Below are 16,425 nucleotides of genomic sequence, written 5' to 3'. Positions count from 1 at the left end.
GCTGCTCTTCAGATGACAGAACAGAGGAAGCAGAAGCAGCGGATTGGCTTGTTAGGGCACCCTCAGCACATGAACGTCAACCCCCAGCAGCCTGCATAAGGTCATCGCCTCCTCCAGCTCATCCACATGGCACTGAAGCACCTCAGCACCGGCTTTGTGTTTGCATAGCGGACAGAGTTCAGAGTCCTCACTCAGAGGTTCAACATAATGTATACTGTAGCCTCTACTGAGTGTGAGTTATGGTAAGGAAACACTCTAACATAGGTAGTCATAATACGATATGTAGCTAGTCGACCCTACAGAGGCAGTAACGCTCACCCACCCCATCTTATTCAGTCCAGTTGGGATTGGTGCCAAATGTTTTCTATGTAGAAATGAATTGGATTTCTCATTACATGGCCTTTACTGGGTGAACTTGAAACACAATAGAGCTGACTGGACGGAAAAAAATTAACCCCATTCAAAGTTATTTATTATTCTTTTTTTATATACTTCTGGTATAACAAGCAGTATTTAATGTCTTATTTTTGTATGTTGTGCAATATCCAAACTTAAATATGCAACCCCGTTGGTGTGTTTAAGTTCCATAAGCCATGTCTTATTATTATAGTGTGAGTCAGTGTTTTTTTTTTTTTTTTTTTTTTTTAATTTATTTATTTTATTTTCTTTGCTTTTGTCCAGTTGGCACTGGGTAAAATAGGGAGTCGGTGGTTTTGTCTTTACTTAAGCAAAATATAGAGATAATAATTAATATGCTGGCCTTCTTAATTTTGTTTTTAATTTGACTTTTTGTTTCCTTGGAAATGTGCATACTGCTCGAGTCTTAAATGCACTTAATAGACATAGTAAATTGTGTGAGAGCAATATATACAGATATATAGATTTATTTCACCCATGTAAATCCTATGGTGTCATATCTCAATGCTAACTTATTTCATGATAAAATTGCTTTCTTATTTTAATTGGGATCTAAAAGATACTTAGGATGTTTTGCTTCTCAGTCAAATCTATAATCTGTTCGGTATCAGTCATGCTGTTACGGTTTGCTCAGCGGTCGTGTAACTCGTGTATCATAATAAATACCATTAGCATCATTTCCCGGATTTCTCTCGTGCTGCAGCAGCTTTGTTCCATTCGTGCCTGTTTTTTTTTTTTCTTTCTTTAATTCGACAGTTGATACTCATGTGTTACTTGTTCATAGCCACTCTCTTTTTATGTCCATATCATGTAAAGACATTTTCATTCTAATGTTAGAAACTGGGTTTAATTTGTTTTGTATTATATTTTGTGTACATAAGGTTTGTTGCTTATATCATTGCTTTTGTATAGAAAAATGACAATGGGGGAAAATGTAACTCAAATTAATGTTCAGATTAATAATTAAAAATCTAAGTACTGTTAATTTGTATATTAAAGTAGAATTATTTATTAAAATTGATGTAATTATCCTTTACTTCATTTTCTGAGTTTTTGGCACCACACAACACAAAAAAGGTCAAATGTGGAAGGTGTGGAGTAGCAGTAAGGTATTTTTTTTATATTTACACACACACACACACACACACACACACACACACAATTGAATATATATGTACACACACTTCCATCTGCTGTATCTATATAGATTTAATTCATTTTTGGCTTAGCTTTGGTGAACAAAATATTATAAAGCAACATAAACCAAATGTTTAACTGTTCCGAGTTTCAAAATGTGCAACAACTGTTTGTTTCAATGACATCTGAAAGCCCTGCCTTCCTATCACAAACTGTTAGCAGTCAGTGATTTTAGAATGACTCATGCCCCATGCTTTCTGTCAGGACGGTGTGCGTTATGCCATTTTAATCCACCACAGCCCTATAAAGTTAGTGTCATAAGACACCATAAATAAATATCTCCCTTAGGATTTTTTAGACACAAAAAAGTGAAGTTTTAGTTCAACATTATTTCAACATGTTTCAGACAAATATAGGAGTTTTGACCACAGTTTTACTTTTCAAACAGTTGAAAAATGAAACTAGGCCAAGTCCTGAATTAGTTTTTAGCCTTCAGAGAAACCAGTTTTATCAACTGGAAGTAAGCATGCAAGTCTCAGAGCAGCAAAAGCAGTCTGCTGCATGAGTGGAATGTGTGTAATTGGCTGGAATTAAAATTGCACATCCTGATTAATTGGGGGCTTTCCTGCAAGATTCCCCGCATGCCAAGTGTTTAGTGGGCTCTATTAGTCTTCAAACTGAGCTGATGCTTATCTGCATTTCAGTCTTCAACAGCCATTGTGAAATAAAAGGCCTGACCAGCGCTTATCCCCAATTAGAGAGACCAGAGACATGGCTCTCCCAAATTAAGGGTCAGGACCTTGTGTAAAGGTCCCTGTGACGGGTTTCTTTGACTTTCCAAAACTAAAACCGTGACAGATTTAATAGTAAGTGATAATTGTTTTTAAATAGTAAACTGCTGTCAGCTCTTTAGGCAACATGTGAGGCCAGTTATAATCATATAATTAATATGATGCCATAAATCAGTTCACAAGAGCTCGGTGACTCCTGCCTTAAGTGAAACATTTTAATATTTAAGGCTTAGGTTGAAACAGTGTCTGAAAAATATAATTTATTCAAATGTATGAATCGTAGGAATATTTTCGTTATAACATAGAGTCGCCTTGCCAAAGGAGATGGACTCGCTACTTGATTTGACAACAGGACAAGGTCAGAACATCATGATATGACTGTTGAGAAGTTTTTAGTACTGTTCTTACTACTGTTTTCCACGTACAATACAGCTGCATGTTCCATATCATCATCCAACCACAAAAAAATATTCACAGACAGGGATCCCATGGGGCATTATCTCATGCAGGTCCCTGGCCTACTGGGTAAAGCTTACAGTATCTTATAATAAAGCCACTGATATGAAAACATTTATTAACACCTGTTTTCCATAGGCATCATTTATGAGCTCCTCTACTAGGGCTTTGAAAGTGTTTGCAATTGTTTAGCCTACTAGTTATAGTTCCCGTACGGCTCATAACACTAGAAATAATAGATAATAGACAATAGAGGGAGAAAGTAGATACAACATAAGGAAACCTTCCAATTTACAATGTTAAATTTATGTGTTTGTGTCTTCCTTCTGAGGCTAATGAGCTATTATAATTTTTCTTGTAGGCACCAAACTATATGGTATTCTTGGCCATAATTTGCTGTTATTTTTGGGGGAAGAAAATACCTTATCATCACATGAAATAAATAAACCCTTTATGTTAATTGCCTAACTATGGCTAACACAAGCTGGTGTGAAAGTGTGTGTGACAAGCAGATCCTCCCAGCAGTTTGGTGCATCTGTGCTGCAGACAGGTGCATGGCAGCAGCAGCAGCAGCAGCTGGCTGCAGGACGGAGACGTTCACCTCTCCACATTGCACCGTGTTTGCTGCCTGTCAGCTGCTAGTTTTTCCTGGGTTTTTTGGGCATTTGGTGACCCTGAATCAAGCCGTGCAACTTGCCAGACAACCACAACAGGAGGATATGCGCGGGAGACACAAGACTTTTATTCTGGTAAAGGTTTCATGCAAAAGAACCGAGGAGAAGGTGGCGTGTTTTTTTTTGTTTTTTTTTCTTAAATATGATCCGTCAGCAGTGAATGTGAATGTTTATCCCGTTCAGTCTCTTCCGGGTTGGAGCTGTGCTGGAGCTGCGTTTCTATCTATAGTCTCCGGCGGGGACGTCGGCGGGTGTAACCGAGCAGTCGGGACTCGGGCGCGCTCGGTTTGTGCGCGGGTGACGTCAGCTGCAGGGATCTGCTCGGCCATGAGGAGCTCAACGTGACTGGCCGGTACAGCCGGTATCAACAAACCGCTCTGCGACAGCTACAGACTCATCCCGCCGCAGGTGCACGTGTAGCAGCAAATGGGTACAGTATTAAATAACACAGTGTCCAGTCGGAGCGCACGAGACACGTCGAGACAACAACAGAGTGGAAACACTGATAAATGATTGGCCGCGCGTGCGCCTCAATAATGACAGTCATTATTCTCCCTGTTGGGCTTAATGCAGCAGCAGGTGTTGATGAAGACCTGTAGAGCCGCCAAGGGCTGTGGTGTGTGGGGTTCAACGCACTGGTGCACGCAACAATAACAACAACATCATCAACAACAACATCATCATCATCAACAACAACAACAACAATTATAATAATGTATGCTGTTGTTTGTGTATAAATATAGACCTATAAATGAGCAGTGAATAATTCACTTTTATAACCTGTTCATACATTGCAGCTGAAAAAAAAAGTGAAATTATTATTGTTGTTGTTGTTGTGACAATTATTATTATTATTGTTTGTTTATTTATTGTTTATTTGGATCTCCATTAGCTTTTACAATTTAACAGCTACTCCTCCTGAGGTCCATGTCAAGACAATACACGTGTTTACATACATGCATACGTAATTGTTTTTGTTGTTGTTATTATTATTATTAGCTGTAGTAGAAGTAGTAGTAGTAATAGTAATTATTGTGGTTGATGATGTTGTTGTTGTTGTAGGCTGGTATTGTTATTGGACCTATCTAATTAAAATATTTCAGCCTCTAGTATCATTGTAGGGATGATCAGCATGACTGTGACACTCAGGGACTTTACAGTTGTGGCTTTATCATAATTCGTGCGATTTTCATCTCCTGGTATTTCTGTAATAGTTTGTAATATCCTCACAGGAACTTATATTTTAACCTATGTCATCCTCATCCCACAAAAAATATTCTACATTGCAAAGCCTATAGCTTTTTCCCAGATGTGAATTTGACAAAAACTATTTCAAACACGAGATTAAACTGTTTTTGTCTCTGTTGTCAGTGTTGGACCTCGTCGTGTAGGCTACACTTGTATATTTTGGCAGTATAATAAAGTTGACAAGCTTTCACGGCGTAAGAACAGTTGACATGGGGATTTTTGCCCTACTTTCTGTCTGTGTAAACATGGTCGGCCCGCACGTTCTGCCCTGAGAGCCGGAGCATGGTGGTACACGGGACTCGGCCCCGGCCGAGGGAGACGTGAGGGAGTGAGGGGAGGGCAGGGCAAGGGAGGGAGGGAGGTTGTACTACAGAAATGGGTTGTACTCCACCAAGTCGAGGGAGGAAGGAGGAGGGGGGAGGAGGGGGGGGTGAAAGCGCCGTCCAACACGTGAGGCTCATGTGACGGAGCCGGGTCTGGCCCCAGCCGAGAGACGTGCCTGCAGTCACAGGGTTTATTTAACACGTAGTCAAAACCCACCCAGCTCTCACACATTCAGCCGGGCGTGGAGCCTCTCTAGACTACTGCCGAGTCCGGACCTCTGGGTGACAACAGCGCGCCGCGCACAGCTCCCGTGCACCACAGCGACAGGATACAGGATATACTATATTATCAACGACAGGGGATACTTTGTTTTGTTTATTTTTGATCACGTTTTCAAGTGCAACTGCAGACGCATATTTTTATCCTTTCAACGGATATCTCAAGTGTTTTATTCGGGCTTCACAGTTAAGAGAAATGGAGAGGATTACCAGTGCGCAACCACCTCCGTGTATGCCAAAACACCCATCACTGGATATAGCAGACATGCAGGGGTAAGATGAAACTCTATATATTCTTTTTTTTTCTATTCTGTTCTATTCTATTCTATCCAAAGGCATTATATTAAATTCTAAAATAACCCAAAATACTAACTGAATATCTTCTCTCCAAAGAATGGATTTTCCTATGTATGTGTACAAACCGAGGAGGGGCATGAAGCGCGGGGATGACAGCAAGGTAAATTAAAGTTAACTCGAATTTAAAATGCACATTTTTATTTTCAGTCTCATAATTAAAAAAAAAAAAAAAAAAATCCCACTGCTGTGTACCAGATTTAGGACGCATGTCGTCAATTAAAACTGAACATGGAATGGATTTCACTGACAACATTCCTACCCCCCTCAGGAGACGTACAAGTTGCCGCACAGACTGATTGAAAAGAAAAGACGCGACAGAATCAACGAATGCATTGCCCAGTTGAAGGATTTGTTGCCAGAACATCTTAAGCTTACAGTGAGTATTATCTGCTACATATGGCATGTGTGGTAGGAGCCACAAAATCTGAGACACCACATGGTTCTGCTGAATACTTTGTTTGCCCCTTTGCTTCAGGCTTTGTGATTCAGTTAAGCTGCCTTTTACAGTCTCAAAAAGTAATTCTTTTCTTGTTTGTTGTTTTTGAGAAGGGGAGGAGGACAGCAAATTAATGAATCACTATTACTTTAAAAAATTTCGTAATTTTGGTGGGGCTGTATGTCTATTAAAATTAGTCTGTATTCTAAAAAAGTTTTCGATCATTTTATTTTTTGTTGTTTTTTTTAGTGTTTTTGTGCTTTTGTGTCTGTGTGTGTCTGTGTGTGTGTATGTGTGCGTGTGTGTGTGTGTGTGTGAGTGTGAGTGTGTGTACTGCCTGGCTTCCCAGGCTTTAGAGGCTTGTCCTCTGTTCAGCTGCAGAATGTGTTACATAAGAAAGATCAACATGCTTATCGAAGGTCTTCCTGTTTTAGACGCTGGGTCATTTGGAGAAAGCCGTGGTGTTGGAACTCACTCTGAAGCATGTCAAAGCACTGAGTGCTCTCCTGGAACAGCAGCAGCAGAAAATTATCGCACTACAGAATGGCCTGCAAATCAGTAAGTTTGATGCCGTGACACGGTATAGAAGTAAAATGTAGGAAGCAGCCTCTTATCCTTTATCATTAAACTGTGTTGATCATTAACAGACTGAGTCACGGACGGCTCTGTTAGATTTATCAGAAGTAATTCCAGGAAGATTGTGCAGCAAAGATCAACGCGATGATTAAACTTCCATTTTTAATCCACCAGGTGATCAGGGTGCCGATAATGCCGAGAGCAGTGAGGAGATGTTCCGCTCCGGCTTCCACTTGTGTGCAAAGGAGATCCTCCAGTACCTGGCCAGCCAGGAAAGCAGCAGGGACTTGACCCCCTCTCATGTCATCAGCCACATCCACAAGCTAGCAGCTGAGGTCCTGCAACACCGTGTCAGCCCCCACCTGGAAGAGCCCATCCACAGAGCTCCTGAAAAGCTGGAGAGACCCGCTGGGCAACCCGCCAGGGCCTCTGATGGTCACGCCAAGAACTGTGTGCCCGTCATTCAAAGGACTTATCCCCACGGGACAGGGGAGCAAAGTGGCAGTGACACGGACACTGACAGTGGCTATGGGGGGGAGCACGAAAAACGTGACCCCAACGCTCAGCGGTCAGAATACCACGGCAAGGAAGGGGAGCTCAAGCACGCTCTGTCAGAGAGGATGGGTGGTGCCATCAAGCAGGAGGGCGATGAGCCCCAGGCCAAAAAGTCAAGGTCTGACTCCTCAGAAGATGAGACTCTTTCTGGGCATGTGGCAGGTGGTCCTGGCAGCTACATGAGCTTCTCTCCCAACCAGCCCCCATTTTGCATGCCCTTCTACCTCATCCCTCCCGCAGCTGCAGCAGCAGCGGCATACCTGCCCATGCTGGAGAAATGCTGGTATCCCGGCGGCATACCTGTCATGTACCCGGGCATGAGTGCCTCTGCTGCTAGCTTGCCTCCAGAGACCCTCTCCTCCTCTTTGGTGATGTCCCCCAGGGCAGGTTCCCCAGTACCCCACCAGACTCCCATGGACTCACCCGCTCTCCTCCAAGCTTTAAAGCAGGTTCCCCCGCTGAACTTGGAAACCAAAGACTAAACAGTTTTGTTTCTGTTTGAATACTGCCCTCTGAATGTTAGGGATTGGCTGACCTACTGGAAAGCATCTAGGGAAGGGTAGGCAAACACAAAAGCACTGGTCTCCCTCCAACACTGCAGCAGTTGTTTGACCCATTCGATCTCTCCATGTCTTAAATGAGAGTGTAAACTGACTCCCACACAGAACCACCATCAGCTCCTCATACACTGAAAGGGGATGATGGGGGGCACCCTGAAGCGCTGTCCATGTGAAGGCACACAGATCACCTGTTGCATGGCCCTGAAACACTGTGAAGATGGTCAACTCAAAGAAAAGAGGATGAGAGCGCTAGAGATTGCGAGTGTTTCTTTTCTTTTTCTTTCTTTTTTTTTTTCCCTTTAACGCAAGGCTTCTCTGCACTTAGTGATGAATGTTGGAGGTAAATCCAGAACAGAATGTGATGGCGCAGATAGCCCCTGCCACCTCCCCACCCCACCCAACCATTGAGACCTACCCTTTGCACACACGCCAGTCTTTAATGAATGTAAAGATTGAACAAAAGCCCCCTGTAGATGCTGCTTGAATTATTTCCTGCTGTAGATCTGTGACTGGAGGATCTACCTGTTGTGCATTTGTCGCTCCTGTAACTGCAACAAGACCATTTTTTTTTTAGACTAGAATGTTACCAAATAAATGTCAAAATATATTTCTCCTGTCATCCATCAACTACCTTGCAGCTAAATGGACACAGCTGTTCATTAGTGTTCAAATAATTCAGGGCGTTGTCACCATACGAGGCGTGTCACTCATTTCTTTCGAAGAGCGATGCAGCCGTACATGCTTTTTAGATTTGAGTTTGTGACAGATTACCATTTGTGCAACTAGTTGGAGTTCCTGTGAAGTAATGTCTTGTAATTATTTTGTTTATACTACTTCTACATCTCTATTTTTGATACGTGACCCACTGAGTGTATTTGCATTGCTACTAGAGGGAGTTTGAGGTAGTCACTCGCTGTATGCCAAGAGAATGTGTACATAGCGTAATGCTCAGCCTGATTTGCATCATACCCGTAAATTCCCGGTCAAGTTAAACCTGATCTTAGTTCATGCTGTTGCCTTTACTCGTTTAAAGCAGACACAATGACGTTTAAATGTACATGCATTAAATCTTGTGTCTGTGGCAAAGAGAAGAGAGTGAATGTAATGTTGAAATAAAAATAATAGTTTTGTATAGAAAGAGGTACTTGGGATTTTTATTTTGAGATGTAACACAAGGTCGTTTGTTGTACATATTTTGTCTATAAAGTATTGTTGATATATATTAAAATATTAATAAAGCTTTTTTTCCCTGTGGAAATAAATGTTTGTGTTTCTCTGCCTGATGGCTTAAACGTGTTGTAGCCAGCCAACCTGACAGCTCCTCATAACAACACATACTTACATAACACTTACATAACCCATAAAGCAGCAGCGCTTGTGTAAATCAATAACATGTCTTAGATTACAAGCATCAAGCATTTCAAATTTAAAAAAAGATTTCTGAGGGATTATACATAGCCTGATGCTGAATTTTGGCATCATTTCAGTGAATTTAAAAGATAATAGCCTCACATTTAGTAAATGTATTTTGCCAGACTTGGTGGTGCACATTTTAGCGAGTCAGTATTAGGAATTAACATGGACAAGGAGATTACTCTTACCAAATACTTTAATAATTTACATGCACTACATTATAATAACTGGTCCTGCAAGCTATTATATTTGTTTGGAAAGTAAGCCAGATTTTACTATTTTTCACTCATTTTTAAAGAAATGTTTACTTGAAATAGAAATGGTCTGGATCATGTGAGAATGAATATGGTTGACTTTACAGAACCAGATACTGTGGTTTACAAATAGTTCGCGTGCTATATTTTGAATGCTGTAACGATATTGAAAGTGCTCTGGGGAGACGCAGAAAATGTGTTTGGCAACTTGAAGACATCGGAGTGGATGTTAATGGTATTTGAGGTTATGGGAGAAAAAAAAAAGTTTACTGACGTATGTCTTTGATTTACTTTCATTTTTGATGATATGGAAGGCCAGTCCACCCACAATCTGCAACTTGTGTGGGTCTTGTGTCTGTGGCAGTAACACTGCAGTTGTAGTAATAATACAAAAAAAGTGCCATACACATGCACTGCACAAATGCTCTAATATGAAATGTGAATGCACACCTGGGAAAAGTTGAAATGGCAATTTTCCTTTTCCTTTGATTAAAAACATGTCTTGTTTTTTGGTCTGTAGATCAGTAAAAAAAAAAAAAAAAAAAAAAAAAAAAAGTATCTTGAGAATTAGTCTCAGCACAAGTCTGCCAGCAGCACTCGCGAGCTGAAAAATACAGCACTAATGCCACCTAGTGTCGTGTTCACTACCATTGCCATGTGTGCTGCTGAATGTCAAGCATTTTCAAGTATGTCACGGACCCCAGTACAGATACGTGCTTAACCACAAATGATAAGATGCTGCCTTAATGAACTCAACCTTTTACTATTTTTATTGTGAGTAAGACTTCAGCAGAATTGCATGACTGTCTGTAGACTTTTCCGAAAAGAAATAATTACACTGACCCTCTCATTTTCATCACCTAAAATGCAGAAAAACAACGTAGAGGGATTGCGATTAATTAATTGCTTGTCTGCAATGAATGAATGGTAGAACTGTTTTTTTTTTATTTGTTCATTGGCATGTCAACATTTACTTAGTCATTTGTTTGAAGCTTTGGGAAACTGACCTTTCATGTCATCCATAAATTAAAGAGAAGAGAGAAACTAAGTACATCCTCCAGTGATTCAACAGTCCCATTAACATGTACTACTTCTGCATCTTGAAAAGTGGCATGGTGGTATTTACTATGGGGGAAATAAGTGAATCAATAAATACACCTTTTGTTCATGAGAGACCAGGCCACAATGTGACATTCAGTATAAGCCTAATGAATGCTGGAATCAACTGTGATGGTATTGCCCAAAGTCACAAATTAAGTTGTTTTCCTTCCTTTTAAGCTGCTTGAGGGAAAGTTTACAGGTAAATTAAAGTTCTGAGAGGTTTGACGTACTTAAAGAGGTCATGTTTATTTTCTTTATGCTCTTTAAGGTTGATTGCCATCCACAGCTGCCACTCAGCAACTTATACCAACCTTATACTTTTCTGAAACACCACTGGACCACTGAACTTATTGCTTATTTTGTAAGCTGCAGAAATTCCTCCCTCTGGTTACAGTAATAGAGTTTCTGTCCTGTTGGTGTTCCTTTAGTTTTCCAAACTAGAAATGGAGAGAAAGTAAGACAGGAGGTCATCTTTCCTTCCAGCTATGTCTGATCAGTGAGGATCTGGTTGTCAAATCCCCCCAGTGTGATAATTAAAACAAAAAAAAAAAAAATTCACAATTTGAAGGTCTGATATTTTATTAAAAACAGTGCTGGAGCCCAGTGAACCACTGGTCGGTTCATGAATGATTAACTTGGGTCAACTAAGGTGAGTTTTGAAACAGAAGCAAAAGTCAGCTTGACAGCATAGTTTAGGAGCATAGGTTTGTCGAGGAGTAAAACAATCAAGATGTAACACCTTAAAATAAAAGTAATTGTCACTGGAAATTACATTTTCAAAAAATGTTATGATGATATTTAAGCAGACAGTGTCAATAAAATGTGAATCATTAATCATAATGCGGATGTGGCTCCATGGTGATATACCTACAGTATATGAAGAACATGAATTACATCTATAGGCATGTACTGCCACCTACTGGACTTCATGGATTATTGGAAGGCAACATGGGGTCAAGTATCAAACCTTAAATGCCCTTTAACTGTCATCACAGCATTAGCAGTGGTAGTGATAGTAGTAGGTGTGGAAGGAACAGTAGCAGAGTTTGTAGTTGTGGTCGTAGTAGTCAGTCTATTTGCAGCGGCAGTAGCTGTAGTAATACGGGTGTTGTTAGTAGTGGAGGCATTTCAACAAATTTTGACATGTTGATGATGATGATGATGATGATAGTTTATTTTGCTCTCAGTTACAATTAATTGGCTTTTTCAAAGATTAATAAATTAGTTTTACAGAGTCCAAAACGGTGTAGACTGAAGCCAAGGCTAATAGTGCCTACCCTTTTTACATATGTATTAAGTTACAAATGAAACAACTGTAATAACATAAGATGTCATACCATATCAGAAAACAATAGGTAATTCAGACACACACACAAAAGTGAAATCAAAAGATCCATAAGTACATGTTATTTCAATTATAATTATAATAATGATCTATATTTACCTATTACCATGGATTTATACTTTTTTTTTTTTAAACTGGCTGATTGAGCTGCAGAGTTTTGATTCTTTATCCAAGCTGTTCCATAAAGATATCACTTTAGCTGATACACATTTGCTTTTGATGGTAGTTCTTATTTTGGTGTTTTTAAACATATATATACCCCTTAAATTATAATGTTCACTGTTTACCACAACTCCTCTTACCACTCGTATCAGAGAGATGCTAAGAGGATCCTCCTATCAGCTCCTGTGAGACACAAAGACTGAACCAACAAAAAGTCTGGCTTCTGTTCCCTCATCCTGGATAATACTGATGATGTGAGAGTGAATGGGGCTGAACGTATGCAACAATATGGTTGGTAATTACGGTTGAGCCAGTACGCACTATCCACAAAGACACACCCTGTTCCTCGTGTGAAACCCGTCACGTGTAATGACAGCAGGTTTTTGCTGCGCCAAACTATGAGTTTGTGAGCCAGTGCAAACTGATGGAGCGAGTGCCCTCCTGCTGGATTACATATGCCGCCTCTGTGGTGCTGTCTGCTCTGACCAAGACATGGCAGTCCTGTAGGAGGGGCACAAAATACGTCAGAGTCAGAAACACTGTGAGCAGTTCCAGATAATTGATATGTGCATGATGCAATTGTGGGGGCTATTTGCCATTCACTGACCTCTCTTCATGAATGCCTCCCCTACCCAGCTCATCAGTATAGCATCTGTTGTCGCCATTTTCCTCATTACCACTGCTCCCAGGGGAGGACCGGTAGTGAAAACCGAGGGGGCTCTCCAGTGACAATGAGAGGGCCATCAAACACTCGGGGGAATCCCTCACTATGCGGCTAAGGTGATGTTATGTGTCCAAGTGCAAAGAGGCTATCCAGCACTGGAAATCTTGCATCATTAAAACCCCTGAGGAATGACAGATATTGTCAAGGCCATTGAGCCCATCAGGCCCAAACAAGCCCTGAAGGGGACTGAATTTCCTCTGCAGAACCGGATAAGATGCGGATGGAATTTCTCCCTCTGACCCCTTTTAGGTCGCTGGGACTGTAAGTCAGCATTTTTTTAGGGTATCCTCATGGTTAGATGTTTTATGCTTGTCCACAAAGACGCTCTTGTGTGTCAAGGCAAACTCCTCTGCCAAGACTCCAGCTTCAAGATCCTCAAGGACCTCAGAGTGAATTAGGTCAAAAGCTACCCCTGCCGCAGCAGCTTCAGGATCAGATTCTGCTGGGACCTGCTGCTCCAAACCTGCTAGGAGAAGTAAACCTTTATCTACAAAGCCATTAAGAATGATACAGTAAAACTTCCTCTTAACAGAAGCGCTACACATAGGGATATCATAATCTGCAGCAATTACACATGGGTCATTTTTCCTCTAACCATCAAACTAAAAAACTCTCTAGACTAAACAGAGTCATATCCCGGATGAGCCTGCACTTATGTTACGACCTTTATTTAATGTCGAGGGGAACTAACAGCAAGTTCATCCAAAAGCTTTGCAAAAACGGAGCCAAAATGGCAAGAAAACCCTGCTCAAACTTTTTAAGTATAACAATGAATAGCATTTATTTACAGAAAAGGATTAACAGAGAAAATCCAACTAAGATTGCAGACATGGAAGCAAATAAGGTGTCAGGGTCTTCAAGGCCAAACAAACAAGTAAACTACACAACAAAAAACACTAATTAGAAAATAAAAGCTCAATTAGTCTGTAGAATCAAACAGAAAGTCATCACTTTGCTCCTAACTACCAAGAAAACAGGAGGAAAAGGGGGAGAAATATTTATATCGGAGAACCGCTTCAAGGCCTTCTTAAAGTTAACCAAACTAGTTCAACAAGGCACTTCTATCAACTAATCAGCAAGACAAAAGATAAACTAAACAGAGCTGTGTCAAGGTGCTATCAGAAACACAGAGTTTCAGCAATAGCAGCAAGCTCAGCAACCACAGCACCAGCCCAACAAACAGCTCAATTTCCAAATGGTAAGGAGCACAGGCTCTGGGGATTGATACTCAGATCCACCGGCGATCAGCTGAAGTTCGGGTGTGGGTGATCCAAGCAGAGGTGTGTGTATTTGTGTCTTTGCCTGCTTGTATGACGACTGGTTCAGCTCCCTCGCTGCATCTCTGAACATTTGTGCGAAACATTTAATATTGCAAGTAGAAGCACACCTCATCAAAGTGGGCTGGACATTTCACAGTTGGTTTGGTGAAAACTGTGGGAGGAATTACTTGCAGGAATTTAGGCAGAACAATAATAATGAGAAGAAAGACTATGATAGATAACAATAGTTTGATTGCTGGACACAGGAAGAAGCAGGGATAAAAAAAAATGTGTCAAGGTTTTTCCTGCACAAACTAAAACATTGTCCTCCCTTAGCAGATTTTAAAAAGGGTATCTATATGACAGCCGTTTAGGGCTATCAGGGTAGTCTCAAAACACACAATTTGAATTAGGGATTGTCTCATTGCAGGGCACTGACAACAGCATTGCGTGTAAAATAAGATTAATTGAGGGGGAAAAGGGAATGGAGGTGGAGGTGGTGGTGGTGGCAGCGAGATGTATGGATGAAGGATTTAGTGATTTGCTGAAACCATATTAGGCGTGGCGAGGCTCACAGATGTGGATGGCCAGCATGGCGAGGGCAGACGGATGAGGGAGGGAGGAAGACAGGAAGGCATGGGTGATCGTGGAGCACAAAGAGACAAGGGTGAACACCAGCTTGGAGAACACACATGGGATACGACTTTATTCACCAAACATAGAGCGGCTGGAACGTGCTTCTACAAGCTGTAGCAGAAGCAACTATCTGGCGTGATCTGCGAATGAGAGCCGGGTTCTTATAGTGAAAAGTTTACGAGCTGGATGGAGGTTAGGAGCAGGTGGAGCAAGAAACCAGGGAGGAAAGGGAAGGAAAGGGAGAGAGGCGACAAGGAGACAAGGAAACACAAGGGAAGCAGAGGAACCCAGGGGAACACACCAGGAAAACACAAGGGCATGACTGGGATATGATAACTGATCACTAAAGCCATTTAGGTGCAGATGGACAGACATAGATGTTTATTTTTGGTGGAATAATGGAGGTGGACAAGAGGAAGCTGGAGGTGGGTCCAACCCATTGTGCACACCATGTGTAGGATGATGCATTTTGACTTTTAAATTCTATTTGAAAAGGTATACAATAGGCTTAATTATTGGCTGCCTAAAAATCTAAATAACATTTTACTTATGAAAAATATGTTTAAACTTAAAAAAAAAAAACAAAAAAAAAAAACATCAAGACATACTGTTCCATTGAAAAAATATGAAAAGCCTTTATTATTACCTGGCCAAGTATGTTTTTGAAACTCTGAAACATGTTGGTCCACAGTCAGGTTTTTAAATCATACTTAGCCATATAAAAATAAAGGCTTTATAACATTTATTCAACAGAACAGTGTGCCTTGCATGTTTTTTTTTTGTTTGTTTGTTTTTTTTAGGATGTTTATATAAATAAGAGACAACTTTAAATAGATTTTTTCACTGATCTAATCCTCTCCAAAGAGCGCCTGGTTCTTGAGGACCCACACAGCGCTCCCATTGGCTATCCCCTTTTTTTCTTTACCATTTAACTCTTGTTGGCTGTCTTTGTGGTTGCCTTAGTGAGGAGTGTTACTGCTCCTCCAGGGAACGAAGGTCTCTTTTGCATACTTATGTCGGCCTACTTGCCGCACCAGGCACTAGCTGGCTTTGTTTGCTCATAAATAAGCAAAATGTTTCCCATTGTTTCTGAAGCTGCATTCAAGTGCTGTTGTAAATACAAATGCTCACTCAATCTGCATAACAGATGTAATAAGGGGCTGTAACGTGATATGGACAGAATCTGATCTCCTCACAAAACTCTCATCGCCCCGGGTCAGATTCAAACTGGCAACGCCCTGGACCTCCAGGCTGGTCTTATCTGGTCCAGGATCAGATGAAGGGGACTCAGGAGAGGTTCTCCTCCTCCAGTGACCCCATTAATGACTCATTAATGTGACCCACCATAACACGGGCTAAACAAACTGGTGGACTACTGAGAGAGGAGCCCACCTATTGCAGCAGTGTGACAGTTATGGGGTGAAACTGTTATTGCACCAATATAGATAGAAACTGAAAGAAAAGAAAGAATCACAAATAATGAGCACAAATGAAACTTACAAACATTTTGTAACATTTTTATAAAACCTGAAAACAATTTTGTCTCATTTTTGAAAGACTGTAATCGTCTTAAAAAAGATTTATTCTCGTAATATTTAGTCATCCTAACTTTTACATTGTGCAGGGAAACGGAGCTTTCGAGCAGCACTTCAACGCAACATGTCAGCCAGCTGAATTCCCTGCAGGCAGGGGACGGCACAGTTTCGCGTCCCTGTTGTTATA

At 40.9% G+C, this 16,425-nt stretch overlaps 2 protein-coding genes across 9 annotated transcripts in view; both read left to right on the top strand.

The window, feature by feature from the left end:
* Window positions 1-1,448, top strand: part of itpr1b (inositol 1,4,5-trisphosphate receptor, type 1b) — a 100,155-nt gene extending 98,707 nt beyond the window's left edge. For 5 of the 8 annotated variants that reach the window (XM_030050961.1, XM_030050962.1, XM_030050960.1 and 2 more), the window contains one exon: window positions 13-99. In XM_030050961.1, coding sequence (XP_029906821.1) covers window positions 13-99 — 87 coding nt within the window. Of the gene's footprint in view, window positions 1-12 lie in introns of all 8 variants that reach the window. The other 3 variants (XM_030050965.1, XM_030050964.1, XM_030050957.1) reach the window with 1 other exon arrangement.
* Window positions 1,449-5,154: 3,706 nt separating this feature from the next.
* Window positions 5,155-9,071, top strand: bhlhe40 (basic helix-loop-helix family, member e40). Its single transcript, XM_030052166.1, has 5 exons — window positions 5,155-5,598; window positions 5,719-5,782; window positions 5,951-6,058; window positions 6,553-6,676; window positions 6,869-9,071. The coding sequence occupies exons 1-5, from the start codon at window positions 5,522-5,524 to the stop codon at window positions 7,729-7,731; spliced, it is 1,236 nt and encodes a 411-aa protein (XP_029908026.1). The 5' UTR covers window positions 5,155-5,521; the 3' UTR covers window positions 7,732-9,071.
* Window positions 9,072-16,425: the final 7,354 nt, after the last annotated feature.

The sequence above is a fragment of the Myripristis murdjan genome, chromosome 5, assembly GCF_902150065.1.
Source record: "Myripristis murdjan chromosome 5, fMyrMur1.1, whole genome shotgun sequence".
NCBI classification, from domain to species: Eukaryota; Metazoa; Chordata; class Actinopteri; order Holocentriformes; family Holocentridae; genus Myripristis; species Myripristis murdjan.
Note: the sequence above shows the minus strand (reverse complement) of the source record. Positions and strands in the feature narration are given on the sequence as shown.

What these genes read in the sequence shown, in the direction of transcription:
- bhlhe40 (XM_030052166.1), top strand. Translation starts at nt 5,522, where the DNA reads ATGGAGAGGATTACCAGTGCGCAACCACCTCCGTGTATGCCAAAACAC. An exon ending in AGCGCGGGGATGACAGCAAG is followed by an intron (nt 5,783 to 5,950) that starts GTAAATTAAAGT and finishes TACCCCCCTCAG; the next exon opens with GAGACGTACAAGTTGCCGCA. An exon ending in ACAGAATGGCCTGCAAATCA is followed by an intron (nt 6,677 to 6,868) that starts GTAAGTTTGATG and finishes TTAATCCACCAG; the next exon opens with GTGATCAGGGTGCCGATAAT.